This window comes from Mus musculus, chromosome 3, assembly GCF_000001635.26.
Source record: "Mus musculus strain C57BL/6J chromosome 3, GRCm38.p6 C57BL/6J".
In the NCBI taxonomy this organism is placed as follows: Eukaryota; Metazoa; Chordata; class Mammalia; order Rodentia; family Muridae; genus Mus; species Mus musculus.
The window spans coordinates 64,675,448-64,695,665 of NC_000069.6; the positions used below are offsets into that span (position 1 = coordinate 64,675,448).

The 20,218-nt window shown below is 38.3% G+C and overlaps 1 protein-coding gene and 1 pseudogene across 2 annotated transcripts in view; both read right to left on the reverse strand.

Annotated features, from left to right (window-relative positions):
• The window catches only part of Vmn2r-ps11 (vomeronasal 2, receptor, pseudogene 11), a 211,881-nt pseudogene that overhangs the window by 42,585 nt on the left and 149,078 nt on the right, over positions 1-20,218 (reverse strand). The gene's annotated exons all lie outside the window — the stretch shown is intronic.
• Vmn2r7 (vomeronasal 2, receptor 7) overlaps positions 15,213-20,218 on the reverse strand; it is a 28,943-nt gene continuing 23,937 nt past the window's right edge. The window contains exons 4-5 of the mRNA NM_175674.3: positions 17,537-17,660; positions 15,213-16,195 (exon numbers count right to left, since the gene is read on the reverse strand). Coding sequence (NP_783605.2) covers positions 15,213-16,195; positions 17,537-17,660 — 1,107 coding nt within the window. The remainder of the gene's footprint in view (positions 16,196-17,536; positions 17,661-20,218) is intronic.

Here is a 20,218-nt window from a genome sequence, read left to right on the forward strand (position 1 = left end):
GACTGCCATACCCGGGGATCCATCCCATAATCAGCCTCCAAATGCTGACACCATTGCATACACCAGCAAGATTTTGCTGAAAGGACCCAGATATAGCTGTCTCTTGTGAGGCTATGCCGGGGCCTAGTAAACACAGAAGTGGATGCTCACAGTCAGCTATTGGATGGATCCCAGGACCCCCAATGGAGGAGCTAGAGAAAGTACCCAAGGAGTAATCCTTTCTTATGAACATAGCAATGGATTGGCATTTCTGAGCATTTTGACATCAGGTCAAATGCATTCAGAATGCCTATCAGAAATGTTAATAGTCAAAATGTGGCAAATATCAGAATCACCAGGCTATTCCCTTAAACAGAATACTGGACTCCATCTCTAGTATTTCAGAATCAATAGCTCTAAGTAGAGGCCTGTTACTTTGCCTTTCTCACAGGTTCTAGAATGACAGAAAGGTACAGCCTAAGAGTCATGTCTTCAGGACCATTAGTGAACAACGTTCTTTTTGTACATTGGCTCTGAGGTCTTGTGGTCCTAAGAACATAAAACAGAGTTTCAGGAGGAAGTCCTGCATGTTTCTGCAGTTGAATAATTTCTGTGATCATGGCAGCACATTGAGAAATGAAAACTGGGTTATTATCTGACTTTAGACATAGCAGTTCAAAATGAAGGACAATGTATTCTATAAGGACTATTCAAGAGTTTCGATTTTTAAAAGAACTAAATGCATTGGATTCACTTGCATAGTGGTATGTGAATGAACTGTATTGTATGATCTTCTTAGGCTATACTCTACTGTGTTGGACTGGTTGTAAAAAGAAAGTGGTTTGAAGGGTCCTTTAGGATTGCTCTGACAACAGGTTGGAAGAGCTTTACAAATAGAGCATAAGAACCTCTTGTGCCAGGATAAAAATCTCAACTAATATTTGAATGGCCTTGGACTTTGAAGTATGGCAAACTCTTCCATTGGGAGGATTCTGGGAGTAACAGGATATTTGGTGAGCTGTGTAACCATCCCTCTGTTGTGCTGTGAATTCCTGGATTAAAGTCTATTAAGTCCACTGAGGGATGTAGTGACGATTTTATAGGGTTGGAATTTGAAGTAAGGCAGACTGAAGTAGAAGCTAAGCATATTGTTTTACCTGTTAATTAGTTTTGTTTTTACTCAGAGAAATTCTCCAGTGGTCTTTTTGGTGGTTCTTGAAATGTGTACTGGCCACTGAGTTGGAAGCCTGACAAAGCCAATTCCAGATACATGGGGTCAAAACAAGTTCTACAAGCTGGAACTTTGAGTTGAGAAATTTGGGCCCTTGAAGGAGAAATTTTATGTCCATGTGCCGCTAACTTTGAAGAATTAGAATAGTATTCTGATATGGAGTACATTTGTCTGGGACACAGAAAGATTAATAAATCTACACTCAAGTGGCCTACTCCTTTTGGGGAGTTTAAGAGAGGGTAGGTTTTTGGGTAGGACTTGGCCAAAGAGGTATTAGATCTCAAGTTCCTTAAAGTAACTTAGTAAGCTGTTGAATAACTTTTGTGTAGAGATCTATGATTGGTGATAACCATTCTGACTGCAGTGAAATAGACTCTCATTTCTTGTAACTCCTGTATTTGCCTTATGGCTAAGGATTTTGTTTTGTTGTTGTTGTTGTTTTGTTTTGTTTTGTTTTGTTTTTTAATGTTAATTTTTTATTACGTATCTTCTTCATTTACATATCAAATGCTATCCCCTTTCTTAGTTTCCTCTCCCAAAGTCCCTTATACCCTCTCCCTGAGCTGCTCTCCAACCCACCCACTCCTGCTTCCTGGACCTGGCATTCCCCTGTACTGGAGCGTATAGTCTTCACAAGACCAAAGGCCTCTCTTCCCATTGATGGCTGACTAGGCTATCCCTTGATACATATGCAATTAGACACACAAGCTCTGGGGGATACTGGTTAGTTCATATTGTTGTTCCTCCTATAGGGTTGCAGACCCCTTTAGGTCCTTGGGTATTTTCTCTAGCTCCTTCATCAGAGGTCCTGTGTTCCATCCAATAAATGACTCTGAGCATCCACTTCTGTATTTGACAGGCACTGAAATAGCATCATAAGAGATAGGTAAAATGCTGTATTTTCTGGACACTAATTTTTTTTCTTTTAAATGAATTTTAAATTATTCTTTTATTAGTTTTTGTGCGTGAGTGTAGGCATCCTCTTGTGTGTAAGTGCCCACATAAGCATGCGTGCTATGGTGTACATGTGAAGATAGGAGGAAACTCTGTGGAATCAGTTCTCTTCTCCTTGAGTGGGTTCTGAAGGTTGAACTCAGGTTGCAGGGTTTGAGTGATTATTACCTTTGTCACCAAGCTGTCTTTCTGCACTACTCTGATTTCCATTATTCATATTCAGTTCATTGTCCTCTTTAAGGATGGATGCTTTCCTGATGGACAATTTTCTATATAGATACCAGGTACCAAAGATAAGTCAGGATCAGACTAACCCTCTAAATAATCCCATATCCCCTAAAGAAATAGAAAGAGTCATTAGTAGTCTCCCAATCAAAAAAAAATAATCCTAGAACCTGATGGGTTTAATGTAGAGCTCTATCAGACCTTCAAAGAAGACCTATCAGCAATACTCCTCAAATTATTCCACAAAATAAAAACAGAAGGTACTCTAACCAATTCATTCAATGAAGCCACAATTACTCTCATACCTAATCCACACACAGACCCAACAAAGGAAGAGAAGTTCAGACCAATTTCCCTTATGAATATCAATGCAAAATTACTCAATAAAATCCTCACAAACAGAATCCAAGAACATATCTACATGATCATCCATCATGATCAAGTAGGCTTCATCTCAGGGATGTAGGGATGGTTTAATATATAGAAATCCATCAATGTAATCCACTACATGAACAAGTTAAAGAAAAATAAAAAAACACATGATCATCTATTAACTGGTAAAAAAGCATTTAACAAAATCCAACAACCATTCATGATAAAATTCTTGGAAAGGTCAGGAATTCAAGGCCAATAACTAAACCTAATAATAGCACCATACAGTAAACCAGTAGGCAACATCAAACTAAATGGAGAGAAGCGTGAAGCAATCCCACTAAAATCAGGACTAGACAAGGCTGCCTACTCTCTCCCTACCTATTCAATATAGTACTTGAAATCGTACCCAGATGTAGCTATCTCTTGTGAGACTATGCCGGGGCCTAGCAAACACAGAAGTGGATGCTCACAGTCAGCTAATGGATGGATCACAGGGCTCCCAATGGAGGAGCTAGAGAAAGTACCCAAGGAGCTAAAGGGATCTGCAACCCTATAGGTGGGTCAACATTATGAACTAACCAGTACCCCGGAGCTCTTGACTCTAGCTGCATATATATCAAAAGATGGCCTAGTCGGCCATCACTGGAAAGAGAGGCCCATTGGACACGCAAACTTTATATGCCCCAGAACAGGGGAACGCCAGGGCCAAAAAGGGGGAGTGGGCGGGTAGGGGAGTGGGGGTGGGTGGGTATGGGGGACTTTTGGTATAGCATTGGAAATGTAAATGAGCTAAATACCTAATAAAAATGGAAAGAAAAAAAAAAAGAAAGAAAAACAAAAGAAAAAAAAGAATAACAACAGAATAGAGTAGACATAAAATTTCAAATAAAACCATAAATTTATATACAAAAAAAAAAGAAATCATACCCAGAGCAATTAGAAAACAAAAGGAAATCAAAGGAATACAAATTGGAAAGGAAGAAGTCAAAATATCACTATTTGCAGATGATATGATAGTATCCATAAGTGACCCCAAGAATTCCACCAGAGAACTTCTAAACCTGATAAACAACTTCAGTGAAGTAGCTAGATATAAAATTACCTCAAACAAATCATTAGTCTTTGTTTACACAAAGGATAAACAGGATGAGAAAGAAATTACAAAAGCAACACCCATTACAATAGTCACAAATAATATAAAATACCTTGGTATGACTCTATCCAAGCAAGTGAAAGATCTGTATGACAAGAACTTCAAGTCTCTGGAGAAAAAAATTGAAGAAACTCTCATAAAATGGAAAGATTTCCTTTGTGCATAGATTGGCAGGACTAATATAGTAAAAATGGCTAACTTGACAAAAGCAATCTCCAGATTCAATTCAATCCCCACAAAATTCCAACTCGATTCTCCACAGAGTTAGAAAGGAAAATTTACAAATTTATCTGGAAAAAAAAACTAGGATAGCAAAAACTATTCTCAACAATAAAAGAACCTCTAGTGGGATCACCATCTCTGACCTCAAGTTGTACTACAGAGCAATTGTGATTTAAAAAAAAAACTGCATGTTACTGGTACAACAACAGACAGGTAGATCAATGGAAAACAATTGAAGACCTAGAAATGAACCCATACACCTATGGTCACTTGATCTTTGACAAAGGAGCTAACACCATCCAGTGGGAAAAAAGTCAGCATTTTCAACAAATGGTTCTGGATCAACTGGCTGTTAATATGTGGAAAAATGAGAATTGATCATTCTTACCTCCTTATACAAAGCTCAAGTCTAAGTGGATCAAGGAACTCCACATAAAACCAGAGACACTGAAACTTATAGAGGAGAAAGTGGGGAAGAGTCTTGAACATATGGGCACAGGGAAAAATTGCTGAACAGAATATCAATGGCTTGTACTGTAAGATCAAGAATTTAAAAATGGGAGGTAATAAAATTTCAAAGCTTCTGTAAGGCAAAGGACACTGTCAATAAGACAAAAAGGCAAACAACAGAAGGAAAAGATCTTTATCAATCCTAAATCCCATAGAGGATTTATACCCAATATATACAAAAAACTCAAGTAGTTAGACTCCAGAGAGCCAAATAACCCTATTAAAAATGGGATACAGAGCTAAACAGAGAATTCTCAACTAAGGAATACTAAATTGCTGAGAAGCTCCTAAAGACACATTCAACCTCCTTAGTCATCAGGGAAGGCAATTCAAAACAACCCTGATATTCCATCTCATACCAGTCAGAATGGCTAAGATAAGTTATCAACAGATGCTGGCAAAGATGTGGAGAAAGAGAAACACTCCTCCATTGCTGGTGGGATTGTAAGGTGTTACAGCCACTCTGGAAATCAGTTTGGCAGTTCCTCAGAAAATTGGACATAGTATTACAGGAGATCCCAACACTACCACTCCTAGTCATATACCCAGAAAATGCTCCAACATGTAATAAGAACACATGCTCTACTATGTTCATAGCAGCCTTATTTATAATATCCAGAAGCTGGAAAGAACCCAGATGTTCCTCAACAGAGGAATGGATACATAAAATGTGGTACATTTATACAATGGAGTACTATGCAGCTATTAAAAACAATGAATTTATGAAATTCTTAGACAAATGGTTGGATCTGGGGGATATCATCCTGATTGAGATACCCTAATCATGAAAAGAACACACACAGGATATGCACTCATTAATAAGTGGATATTAGTCCAGAAGCTCAGAATACCCAATATACAATTCACAAAACATATGAAACTCAAGAAGAAGGAAGATCCGAGTGTGGATCCTTTTTCCTTCTTCAAATGAGCAACAAAATACACTTGGAAGGAGTTACAGAGACAAATTGTGAAGCAGATACTGAACGAATGACCATCCAGAGACTGCCCCACCTGGTGATTCATCCCATAATCAACCACCAATACTAGACACTATTGTGGATGCCATTATGAGCTTGATGACAGGAGCCCTATATAGCTGTCCTGAGGGGCTCTGCCATTGCCTGACAAATACAGAAGTGGATGCTTACAGCCATCGATTGGACATAGCAGAGGGTCCCCAATAAATGAGCTAATGAAAGTTCCCAAGGAGCTGAAGGGGTCTGCAGCCCCATAGGAAGAACACCAATATGATCTAACCAGTACCCCCAGAGCTTCCTGGGACTAAACCACCAACCAAAACAAACACATTGTGGGACTCATGGCTCTAGCTGCATATGTAGTAGAGGATGGCCTAGTCTGTCATCAATGGGAAGAGATGCCCTTTTTCCTGTGGTGAGCTAATACCTAGTTATTGTCATATATGTTTAATAATAATAGGAAATATATATTAATAGGAAGAATCTTTTCTTAAAATGTATTCCTAGGCCTTGCCTGTTGGAGCTTTGTTGGAGATATTACCTAACGTGATGTTATTTCAGGAAGATCACCTGCTAATTATTAGCTTGTAGTATGATGGCTCCTGACACATTAAATTGTGTAATTACACAAACAATTGTATCCAATTTTTGTATGTGGGAAGCCGCCCTCACATTCGCCGTTGCAAGATGGCGCTGACATCCTGTGTTCTAAGTAGTAAACAAATAATCTGCGCATGTGCCAAGGGTAGTTCTCCACCCCATGTGCTCTGCCTTCCCCATGACGACAACTCGGCCGATGGGCTGCAGCCAATCAGGTAGTGACACGTCCTAGGCGGAGGATAATTCTCCTTAAAAGGGACGGGGTTTCACCATTCTCTCTCTTGCTCTCTTGCTCTCTTGCTCTCTTGCTCTCTTGCTCTCTTGCTCTCTTGCTCTCTTGCTCTCTTGCTCTCTTGCTCTCTTGCTCTCTTGCTCTCTTGCTCTCTGGCTCCTGAAGATGTAAGCAATAAAGCTTTGCCGCAGAAGATTCCGGTTTGTTGCGTCTTTCCTGGCCGGTCGCGAAAGCGTGTAAGATTTGTATTTTTGCAATGCTCTCCATTTGATGAGAGTAACACTTATCTGTGAGCATAAAGATAGGATCAAGGATTTGGAAAGGTTTTATGCAGGTCTAGCAAAGAGGCAATAGTATATTATTTCCTAGGTCCATGATCTCACTAACCCTGAAACGTTGGCTAGATTTCTAGTGCCAGCAATCCTTTCACCCCATTGAGTGAGACTTAAGTCCAAATAGATAGCTCTTAGTTACCACCAACATGTGACTGACACTATTATACCATTAGGTATATATAGATGTGTAGTTTCTAAGTCTTTTTTTTTTTTTTTTGATTTGTATAGAAGGCTTCTGACTGCATATATACAATGATATTTTTTTCATGGTATTTCTTTAATGTGAAGATGGAGGGGAAGGTGTAGGCTTGTACATGAGTATTCCTGATGGCTTGATGTATTTTTTTCTGCTAGACACTTAAATGTTTTTATAGATATTTTTCTCCCTCCTTCATAAACAGGAATAATTTAAAATCTGCTGGAGTTGTATTTCATTTTCTTTTATATATTTTTATTAGAAAAGTGTCTAGTGTGTTAATCTGCAGAAATCAAATAGAAACACTGATTCCCCAGAGTTACATATTTAAAATATGATACAGATGATCTACAGTTTTTCACAGCAAGAAAATTAACTGGAAATAACAAATTACCCTAGTGCTGGGCAGCTATGTCTAAACCCAAGATATTAGTGAAGCTCAAAATCGTGTGCAGCCTTATTTTTATTATTATTTTATTATTGGTTACTTTATTTATTTATGTTTCTAATGTTATCCCCCTTCCAAGTTTCCCCTCTTCAACTCCCCTATCCCATCTCTCCTCCCCCTGCTTCTTTAAGGTTGTACCCCAACCATACAACCACTCCTGGTTGGCTGCCCTAGCATTCCCCTACACTGGTGCAATGAGTCTCCACAGGACCAAGGGCCTCCCCTCCCATTGATGCCAGATAAGGCAATGCTCTGCTATATATGCAGTTGGAGCCATGTGTCCCTCCATGTGTACTATTTGAACCTGGGAGGGATAGCAGAGGGGGAAGAAAAAGGGGGCAGAATCAAGTGTGGGAGGAGACAGGGGAGAAGTACAGAGAGTTAGGAAAAAGAACAGAGGTAGCAGTGAGAGATGGGAAACTGGGGTAACTAGCAGAAAGTCCCAGATCCCAGGAAAGCAAGAGAATACCAGGATTTAACAGGGATGAGTTTAGCTGAAATTCACAACAAAGAGGAGAGAGAGCCTGTAGAGACCATATCCGGAGCTTTGGCACAGCCCCTTGATGAGGGATGGGGCCACCTGCCCATCTCAGAAATATTAATCCAGAATTGCTCCTGACTAAAGAAAATGCACATATATGTAAAAATAAAGAAAAGGGGCATGAATTTGAAACAAGGACACAGTGCAGCGGTATATGAGATGTTTTTGATTGATAAAAGTGAATGTTAGAATATATTATATTCTCAACAAGTATTAAAACACTATCTTCAGGATTCTGGCACAGAGTGGCATTTTGGGGGAATTTGCTTGGTAGTTACATAAAAACAGGGTCCAATGCATTAGCATTGAGCAACCAGCAATGTATATGGAAGGCAGACAGTAAAATCAGAATCTATAAGGTGATGTTTTGTTTTGTTTTTTCCCAATAAATGTACTTACTCTTCCCATTACATACAGTTGAGATCCCCAGCAGGGAATTCTACCTTCCATGGTGGACAGAACTTCCTATCTCAGTTAATGCAGAGAGAACAATCTCTCTGTCTTTTTAAAAGTTTGTTTGTTTATTTATTTATTTATTTATTTATTTATTTATTTATTTAAAACTCCAACTTCCTATCTCAGTTAATGCAGAGAGAACAATCTCTCTCTCTTTTTAAAAGTTTATTTATTTATTTATTTATTTATTTATTTTAAACTCCAGATTTTCTTCCCCTCTTGATCCACCCTCTGAATGTTCCATATCCCATACCTCCCTTCTAGCCTTCTATCTCCATGTTGATGTCCCCACCCACATACCCCCCACACACCTCCTACTCCAACAGACCTCTAAACTCCCTAGGGCTTTAGGGTTAGGTGCATCTTTTCTGAAGACACCAAGATCTGGCATTCCTTTGCTTATGCTGAGGGCCTCATATTAGCTTGTGTATGCCACCTGGTTGGTATTCCAGTATCTGATTTATTTTTTCGTTTCTTTTATTGGATATATATATATCCAATACATATAATATATATGTATATATATATTATATTAAAGGTCGATAAATTTTCAATGTTAATTACAAAGCTTTGGTTCATAAATTAACAAATAATATGTAAATAAACATTGTGTAGTCATCTCTTAAAGGTATGCTCAGAGTTTGTTCTAGATTCTGTCACGTTGAGAACATAAACCATCATTGTGGGGGGCCAGCCCCCAGCATGTGTTTCTTTTTTCTTTTTGGTTCTTCTTATTGAGGCAACGGAGGGGAAAGAGTGTCAGCAGAGGGTAAGACTTTGTCTTATGAAATATTTATGGTTGCTGTATAATAAAAAGTTTATTTATCTAAGTCTAAGTTACTATGCTTATGTAGGTGACATGCCTTCTCTGTTCTTCTGAGTCCAGAGACTGCAGTCTCAGGCACTTAGCACCTCATCCTAAAACAGCAGCAGATTAAGTAAAGGATTAATTCTTAGAGCTTTTCCCTTTTGTTCAGATGTCTCTTGCTTGTTGGGCTAGGGGAGAGTTTGGAGCAGTAAACTTTTATTGAACCAGGAGAAGAGAATAACATTGACAGACAAAACACTTTTACATAAGCAAACATGCATGATCTCACATAAAATCATATACGGACTCATGCATGCTCATTTCCATTCAAACCAGTTAGACCCAGATTGCCTGCATTCTCACAATTACATACTTACACATACATGTGCATGCATGCTCACAAATACATACTTACACACACATTCATACTTACATATGACATGGAGCAAAAGACCAAGCACTGGTGCAGAAAGAATTCACTCATTCTAGATGAAAAATGAGTTCCAATCTTTATTGCATAGAGAAATAAAAAAGCTTCTACCCTTTTAATACTAAATGAATTAAACCCATGTTTGTAAGAAAAACATAGCTTTTTTCCATTTAATAAGACTAAGCCTGCTGTGTTATTTAAAAAGGACCTGTTCTGTCCCATGGTCAGAACTCTGCCTGCTCCTTCTGCTCTCTGTGGCTGCTTCTTTTTTCCACTCTTCCTCTATATTCTCCACATTTTTCTGTTAGCTTTTTATATTAACTATAGTTTTTAAGTTATTCCATTCTACATTCCCCTTCTAATCTTTTTCTCTCCCCCTGCTCTGAAGTCACGACAATGTTCTTACTCTCAATGCCTTTTCTCTGAAAGCTATACTTATACTTCTAAGTTCTTCTTGAGTTCAGTTCTGTCTAAAAAGTGTTCTGTCTAAAAACTTATCCTCATCTCAGTTCCCTTCCACAGCTCAGTTCTTTTCACCTTAGTCCCTCACTCTTCTCTTTGTCCTCAGTACTTAAACATCTTTCAGAATATGTGATCACAAGTTTACACAAAAAGTCAAGTCATAAATTGAAACAGAAGTTTACAACAGAGAATGTTTAAAGGATAACCGTTAGTAGTTAACATCCATCGCCTGTCTCCACTCCACAGATTCACTGGTTATTTAAAACCATAACTAAGTTATTAGTGAAATTTTGTATAGATAAACCCAGACAATATATGTATATATATTGGTTTTTTTTTTGGTTTTGGTTTGGTTTTTGTTTTGTTTTGTTTTGTTTTGTTTTGTTTTGTTTTGTTTTGTTTTGTTTTGTTTTTCGAGACAGGATTTTTCTGTATAGTCTTGGATGTCCTGGAACTCACTCTGTAGACCAGGCTGGCCTCAGACTCAGAAATCTGCCAGCCTCTGCCTCCCAAGTGCTGGGATTAAAGGCATGTGCCACCACCACCCAGCTGTAATAAGACATGTGTTTAATCAACAAAGATGAGATTGACTCTATTTTAGATAAAAAATTTTACTCTAAGACTCCAAAGTTACACATGAAAACAGTACTATCACTTATGCGATATAATAGACAGATTATTAAACACATTATCAATGTTGGTCAGTATTTACAGAAATTGTATTTTAACCACTTCTTTCTATCATCTATCAGTCCATCTACCTATCTATCTATAATTTATAAAGTATCTATATCTATATGCCATTTATCTAGAAGATTAGGAAACCGAATACATTTTATAACATTGCACAGTGCAATTAAATTCTACTTTACTCTACAAAATTTCATGTCAAATATCCCTGAATTTTTTCCTCCAAACTAGCATCATTTTTTTTGAAGAGATTAGATTTATTTCTCATTTTCAAAGTTTAGGAATATCCAATAACAAAAATTGAAATTAATTTCCTGTCATAATTTATATGAGAATTGAACAAATGTGATCAATTAAATACTTCTAGAGATTCACAATTAATCATACAGCCGTCTCAGATGATTTGGCAAGTTCCTAAGGACATGTGGCTCTCAGAGTCAATAGTCTTTGGAACATTCTAGGAGGTAAGCATATCACATCCCTCCTCCCTACCCTTCTTCTACCTGTCTTCCTGTCCCTGTACCCCTCAACTATCCATTCTTCCATTCTGCTTGTGCAAAGTCTACAAATAGTAGGTTTAATTGTGACAATTCCATGTATACAAATAACGAATTTATTTACCGTTTCTTTTTTAAATTTTTTAATTAATTAATTAATTATTTTCATTAGGTATTTTGTTCATTTACATTTCCCATGCTATCCCAAAAGTCGCCCATACCCTCCCCCCTACTCCCCTTCCCACCCACTCCCAATTCTTAGCCCAGGTGTTCCGCTGTACTGAGGCATATAAAGTTTGCAAGACCAATGGGCCTCTCTTTCCACTGATGGCCAACTAGGCCATCTTCTGATACATATGCAGCTAGAGTCAAGAGCTCCAGGGGCTACTGGTTAGTTCATATAGTTGTTCCACCTATAGGGTTGAAGATCCCTTTAGCTCTTTGGGTACTTTCTCTAGCTCCTCCATTGGGGGCCCTGTGATCCATCCAATAGCTGACTGCGAGTATCCACTTCTGTGTTTGGTAGGCCCCGGCATAGTCTCACAAGAGACAGTTTGAACAGGGTCCATACAGCAAAATCTTGCTGGTGTATGCAATGGTGTCGGCGTTTGGAGGCTGATTATGGGATGGATCCCTGGGTATGGCAGTCTCTAGATAGTTCATCCTTTTGTCTCAGCTCCAAACTTTGTCTCTGTAACTCCTTCTATGGGTGTTTTGTTCCCAATTCTAAGAAGGGGCAAAGTATCAACACGTTGGTCTTTGTTCTTCTTGAGTTTCATGTGTTTTGCAAATTGTACCTCATATCTTGGGTATTCTAAGTTTCTGGGCCTAATATCCACTTATCAGTGAGTACATATCATGTGAGTTCTTTTGTGATTGGGTTACCTCACTCAGGATGATGCCCTCCAGGTCCAAATCTCTCCTTTTGTCTCTTATAGTTCTGCTTTCCTGACATTAACCCTGGCCAAACATCACACTCATCAAACTAACATCCCCTTACTTGTTCTGGGAAAATAACTGTAAGCTTTCTTTGAAATAAAGACCTTTTCTATAGAAGAAACAACTGCTATGTTGTAATCTTATTTCCCCTTGTTTTTGTTTCTTACAAGAATGTTTTCAAACTGACACTTTTTAACATGGAAAAAAAATGGAAAACACAGGATTTCCTATAAAATTCCAGATCAGGGAGCATCCCTTTGAGAAATTTTCTATCAAGTTACCTGTTAAAGAAGGATATAAGTGTGTAAAATATCTTCCTGAAGTCCCATTTATCAATTCTTGATCTTAGAGTATGCACCATTGGCTTCTTTAAGGAAAAAGACATAGTCAATAAGACAGATCAGCAAACTACAGATTGGAAAAAAACTTCACTGACCCCACATTTAATAGAGAACTAATATCCAAAATATATAAAGAACTCAAGAAACTAACCACCAACCCCCCCCAAAAAAAAACCAATCAAAGAATGGGGTATAGAACTAAATTGAGAATTCACAATAGAGGAATCTTGAATGGCTGAGAAACACCTAAAGAAATGTTCAAAGTCCTTTGTGATCAGAGAAATGCAAATCAAAACAACCTTGAGACTCCCTCTTACACCAATCTGAACAACAAAGATAAAAATCTCAGGTGACAGCAAGGATGTGTGCAAAGAGAAACTCTACACAGTTGCTGGTGGGATGGCAAACTGGTACAATTACTCTGGAAATCAATCTGGAGTTTGTTCAGAAAATTAGAAATAGAACTACCTGAAGACCCAGGTGTTGCAGTAAATGCCCCAGTAATGAAAACAGGACTCAGTTAATATGATTACATGCTGTGCACCTAGAATGGACAAATCTACTTCTAAACTAGTATCTTCCACATCTATGAGACCCCTTAGAACTGCAGTTTCTCCAGGCCATGCGCTTCTGCTCTGCTTTTCTTCTTCCTCCTCCTCTTCCTCTGTGTCCTCTCCCTGGTCCATTTTCTCCTTCTTCCTTCTCCACACTTTCTACTTCACCTTCCTTTTTATCTGCCCAATCGTCAGCTTTCCTTTGTTTGAGAAATTAAGGTAGGAAGCAGGTTTACAGGAAGTGACCTGAGTGCTGACTCATTCCTTGTTCAAAGCCTCTCACAGGAGAACAGTATTAATATCAAATATATTTAGTCCCAGGGCTATCCCAACACCCAGAAATACCACTCTTGGGAATATACCCAAAAGATGCCTCACCATGCCACAAGGGCACATGTTCCACTATGTTCATAGTAGCCTTGTTTGATATAGCCAGGAACTCGAAATAGCCCAGATGCCCCACAACAGAAACATGGATACAGAAAATGTGGTTCATTTACACAGTGGAATACTACTCAGCTATTAAGAATGATGACATCCTGAGTTTTGAAGGCAAATGGATGGAATTAGAAAATATCATCCTGAATGAGGGTAACTCAGACCCAAAAGGAAAGTCATGGAATGTACTCACTATTAGTCGATACCCCCCCCCCAAAAAAGTACAAAATAACCAAGATAGAGTCCACAGAATTCTAAAAGTTCAACAAGCTGAAGTGTCCAAGTAAGGACACCTCAGTTCTACTTGGGAGGGAGAAGAACGCAACCAAGAGGGAGAGAGGGAAGGAGGGAGGGAACTCGGAGGCAAAGGGGATGGAGGGGAGAGGGAAGCATGATCTGGTATTTGTTGGGGGAAAAGGACTAAAGCCCTGAGGGCCAGCAGAAAGAATAGAAACAGGAAATCTAAGAAGGTGGGAGGATGGGGGACTCTCAATAATGTACCAGAGACCTGGGAGGTGAGAGACTCTCAGGACCCAAAGGGAGGGAGCTAGATAAAATGCCCAACAGTAGGCAGAGGGAACTTATAGATGCCCACCTCCAACAGGAAGACAGGGCATCAAAAGAGGGAGGGGGTTACCATCCCTGAGTCACAAATGACTCATAATTGTTCCTGTCTTAAAGAACTTCAGGGATGAAAATAGAGAGAAGACTGAAGAAAAGAAGGTTCAGCAACATGCCCAAAGTGGGATCCAGCTCAAGGGGAGGCCCCAAGACCTGACACTATTACTGAGGCTATGGGGCACTCACAAAAAGGGACTTAGCATGGCTGCACTCTGAAAGACCCAACAAGCAGCTGAAAAAGTCTGATGCAGATATTTGCACCCATCCAATGGACAAAGGTTGCTAACCCCTGTGATTGAATTAGGGGAAAGTTGGAAGGAGCTGAGGAGGAGAGAAACCCTGTAGGAAGATCAGCAGTCTCAATTAACCTGGACCCCAGGCCTATAAGACCACCAACAGGGCAGCATATATCAACTGATATGAAGCTCCCAACATATATACAGCAGGATTTCCAGGTCTGGATTTAGTCAGAGAAAATGTACCTAAACCTCAAGAGACAGGAAGCCCTAGGGAGTTTAGAGGTCTGGTGGGGTTGGGGATGGAGGGCAGGGACACCCTCGTGGAGACAGTGGTACAGGGAGGAGTTATGGGATATGGAATAGGAGGAGCATGGATAGGGAAGGGAATACAATCAGGAGTTTAAAACAAACAAACAAACAAACAAACAAAGTTTTTTTTTTAAAAAAACTAAAATAAATATCTTCTTGAATTTTATTTCTCATTTCAAGTAAGTAATATCTGTCATGTCCTCTACTATAAACTTATCATAAAATGTTCTATTGAAATGGTTTCCAATTTCATTGATGTCATATTATAATCCATGTCAAATGGCATTTAACAGAATAAGATTTTATTTACTATGCTAAGATTATATTATAAAAGTCCAAACCCCCAATATTACCCATGAGCATCCGCAGCTGCTTGAAAAACAATGTTCAGAGGAAGATTGAGCTATGCCATTATCCAGCTTTGCATGTCACATGGATCTCACTGTTCTACTCATCCAGAACAGTGGACACCGTGGTGCTGTTAAGCTCACTGCTCACAGAAGCTGAGGTCAGCTGGATGCTCCTGTCAACAGTGGGGACTCTTCCACCAACAGTTTCATCAGTGTTCCTCTTTGGCCTCAGCAAGATAATGAAACACTTGGGAAGAAATACACAGCCTAACAAGCCATAGCTGGATGCCAAAATGGCAAATATTTCCACAGCCACATTGAATTTGCCTTTGGTGCCCAAGTAAGCAGGGACAAAAGAGATCCAGACAATGAAAAAGACCAGCATTCCAAAAGTGATACATTTACCTTCATAATAATTATCTGGCAGCTGGCGAGCCACAAAGGTGGTAACAAAACACAGCAGAGCCAAAAGAACATCAAACCCAAAAATGGAGCACAGAAACTCTATAGAACCTTCATTGCATTCAAAGATGATCTTTACATTTTGAGGTTCAATGTTCTTGAACAGGCTTGGAGGCTCCAACACCAAGTAAGCTGTGCATACACCAATCTCCCCTACAACACAGATCAGCACAATGAGTTTACGAAAAATGGGGTGCATGGATATTAGCCGAGTTTTAGATATGGACATCCTGTAGGCAAAAAAGAGTGAAACAGTCTTTCCAAGAATGGAAGACAAACAAAGGCAAAAGCCCAGTGCCAGAGTGACCTGACGGGTCTTGCAGGACCAGTTGCATGGCTTGCCTATGAACAACATGGATGATAGCACTGTGATTCCCAGAGACACCTGAATGAGGAAGCTCAGCTCTCGGTCATTGGCTTTCACCAATGGAGTGTGCCTGTGGATCACATACACAACAGTGACTGCCAAGACCACAAGAGCTCCAAAGATGGAAAGGATGACAAGGGTGAACCCCAGGGCCTCCTCATAAGCAAGGAATTCCACATGCTTTGGCACACACTTGTTCTTCTCCGCATTGGACCAGTCATTTTCCCCACATGGATCACAAAGCCTTTGACCTATTGTGAAAAAATAAAACCTGCATAATTGACTATTGACTTCAAAAATTTGTCACATTTAACTGTGAACAGTCTGGTTCAGTTAAAGATCTCAACAGGATTTACTGGAAATCTATTATAAAATCTATATAATATCTTAAAATTACAATTATAAAAGGGGCCTTGGTGCAGATGATGTGACAGATTCAGAGTTGTTTTAAATATCAGAAAATGATCACACCTCAACTTGAGCTGTTCTTGAATTTTTTTTTCTATTGGTGATGTCCTTTCTTTCTTCTCTATCTGTGGAATAGTGGACTGTGTCTTTATCAAATCGAGATCAGCCCAGGAATGAGAAAGTCACAGCTTTTGATATGAAGCAATCAAAAGGACTGACACACATCGCTTTAAAACCCTAGCATTTTCATTCTCTCAGGTAATATCCCTTCATAGAGGAGACTCGTGAATTTGCCTACTCAAATGTGCCCAACTCTAGACGCTCATTCATTGAGTGATGAGGATGATGATAGAAAGGGAAACAACATCAATCCTGGCCCCTGAGTGAAGAAGGCTACATCTGGAGGGAGGCTCTAAAAGCAAGCATTGGTGAAGAAGGAAAAGCTAGTTGAGATGAAGTTATGGCAGATGATGGAATGGTTTGACTCAGTGTTAATTAAAGATTCAGGTCAAACCACATTTACTTTCAAATCCTCTGTCTCCTGGTCTGGACTGTTCTGGATAGAATTCTTTGTAGAGACTGTGGGACCTTTAGCAAGGGAGTTGTGTAGCTTATAGTGTGCTTCATTCCATCCCAGACCATCTTATCATTTTACATGATTACTCTTGTGGGTTATGTGACAAAAGACAAGTGATTTTTTAGTTTCTTCAACAAAACTGAATAGAAATGTAAACAAACCTACTCTAACATATTTCTAGAAACCAAACCTGTCTATGTCACCTCTACTGAGCAGGCTGTCACAGCAGTCCAAGTTTTAGTCACTGTGCAATGCATGTGCCTTCAGTGCTTGGAACCTTAGGACAATTTGAGGACTATCTCCTAGTTAGTTTTCAGTATAGTTCAAAAACATGTACTTAGAAGATTTTATGATTTTATTCATATTTCCCATTTTATGTGTTTTCATTGGTATTTCCTTATGCACATTGTTGTAAGTCTTTTCCAACTGCAGTAGGAAAAACTATTATTCTTCATTCAAACTGCAAATAACATTTAATAACTTGATAGATGTTAATTACTTTGCCGTGCATTGCTTATATCATTAATAAAAAAGGATTTCAAGGATGTCATTGTCAGAAAATAAATAATCTACCTGCATTACTATTTATAAATTTTACCGTCTCTACCTGGTTTCTCTGACACATATCCATCAGTACATGGGATGCAATCAAAGCAGCATATGGGCTGTCCCTGGTGAATCCCCTTCCGAGTCCCTGGAGGACACACTTTTGTGCAGACTGAATCTGGAAGCTAGAGAAGAAACAGAAGGTGGACATAACAAGGCCTTGAAACATTTCCAGTTTTGAAATGGAGAAAGTTTTGATTTGTATATCCATGGAGACATGTTTCCCATTACAAAGGATACTAAGTGCAGGATATAAGCAAAGATAGCAGACAAATCATGATAATATGGAGAGCCTGGAAAGAACTTCATCTAAAGACAGTCTTGTGATTGACTCTGGAAATGCCAAACTATCTCTAATGAGAGTTGTTCATCACCTTGGTGATCAAGACCAAACTACTATCACATGAGATGCTTTAGATAGGACAGTTTCATAAGACTGTTCCTGATTTGATGAGACCTATGACACTAATAAATGTCTTCAGTTCCTGAAGGATATTTTCTTCAGCAATTGCATCCCAAAATATTTTTATTCGTAGTTAGACATCTATCCTCAGTGGCTAGCAGAAAATGAAAAACATGAAATACCTTTTCTGTGTGAACTATTAATGAAGACAAATAATGTAAGGAAAGTTTAGCTTGGCATGTTTTGTTGCTCACTACTTTTAGAAATCTCCGAAGCAAGTATAGGCCTCTTTGTACTTTTATAGTCTACATTAATGTGCACGTGTAATTCAGAATAAACCAGGAATTTACTTATCAATCTGGGGTGATAAATATTTACAAACATATAAAATATGTTTTGTGATACATGCTTAGTGACAGCTTTAACAACTTAGTAAAACCTCAGCTCAGAAAACAAAAGCAAAACCAAAGAAACAGGAACCAAAATCAAAATCAAAACCTAGAACAGTGAAGCCTACATCACTGTAAACCATTTAAGACATAACACACATTTTTGTGCTTTTTATAAATTTTAAACTTGTTTGAATTACATATAAATCAGCTTCATTATATGAATATAGTCTCAATTGAGTCCTCTCTTGAACTCCATAGCCTGAAGACAATGGTAGAAAACGACTCCTCCTATAGAGGAGCACAAAATGCCTTGATGAAAGTAGAAAGATGCCATGCTAGTAAATTAACAGCATACATGAAAAATTCTAGCACAAAAAAAAGTAAATGAACCCAAGAGGATTAGAAGGCAGAAATAATCAATCTGAGGGCTAAAATTAATAAAACAGAAACAAAGAGATGAATACAATGAATCAACAAAATAAAGAGTTAGCTCTTTGAGAAAATACACAAGACAGACAAACCTTTATCCAAACTACCAGGCAGAGAGAAAAAAAATTTCTAAATAAACAAAATCAGAAATGAAAAGGGGAACATAATAACAGACACTGAGAAAATTCACTGATCCCTGTCATACTTTGAAAATCTGTATTCCATAGAATTGTAATATGCAAAAGAAATGCACAAATTTCTTGATAGATACCACTTATCAAAATTAAATCAAGACCAGATAAACAATGTAAATAGACCCATAGACCCTAAGGAAATATACATGCTCATTAATGTTTTCCATCTGGAGAAAAAGGAAAGGAAAGAAGGAAGGAAGGAAGGAAGGAAGGAAGGAAGGAAGGAAGGAAGAAGGAAGGGAGGGAAGGAGGGATGGAGGAAGTAAAGGAGAGAGAGTGAGAGAGAGAATGAGAGAGATAGAGATGGAAGGAAGGAAGGAAGGAAGAAAGGAAAAAAAGAAAGAAAGGAAGGAAGGAAGGAAGGAAGGAAGGAAGGAAGGAAGAAAGAAAGAAAGAAAGAAAGAAAGAAAGAAAGAAAGAAAGAAAGAAAGAAAGAAAGAAAGAAAGAAAGAAAAAAAAAAAGAAAGATTAGGTCCAAAAGATTTCAGCACAGAATCCTACTTAAGTTTCAAAGAAGAGCTAATGTTTACTCCTGAAATTATTCCACAAAATAGAAAATGGAAACCTTGATACCAAAACAAAGAAAGAAATACACACAAATATTCTTCATAGACATATGCAAAAATACATATTACATTATTTGCAAACCAAATTATTTGCCAGTCAAATACATCATTTACCATGAACAAGTAGACTTCATCCCAGGGATGAAGGAAGGTATGTTTTAACATGTGAAAATCTGTCAATATAATCTACCATGTAAACAAATTGAAAGAAAAAAAACAACATGTTCATCTAATTAGATGCTGAAATGGCCTTTGAAAGAGTCCAACACACCTTCATGATAAAAGTGTTGGAGATATTTGGGATACAGGGACATACCTAAACTACAAAAGTCAATATAGAGCCAACTAACACCTTGCATCAAATTAAATGGAGAGAAACTCAAAGCAATTCTTCTAAAATGAGGAGCAAGACAAGGCTCTCTCTACTCTCCCCATATGTATTTAATATAGAACATGAAGTTCTAACCAGAGCAATAATACAACTAAAAGAGATCAAGAGAATAAAAATTAGAAAGAAAGAAGTCAAAGTATTGTTATTTGGAGATAATATGACAGTATAAATAATTGACCCCAAAAATTCTACCAGAGAACTCCTACAGCTGATAAACACCTTATGCAAAATGTCTGAATAGAAGGCAACTTAAAAATAAAATCAGTAGCTTTCCTATATAAAAAAGACAAATGGCTGAGGAAGAAATC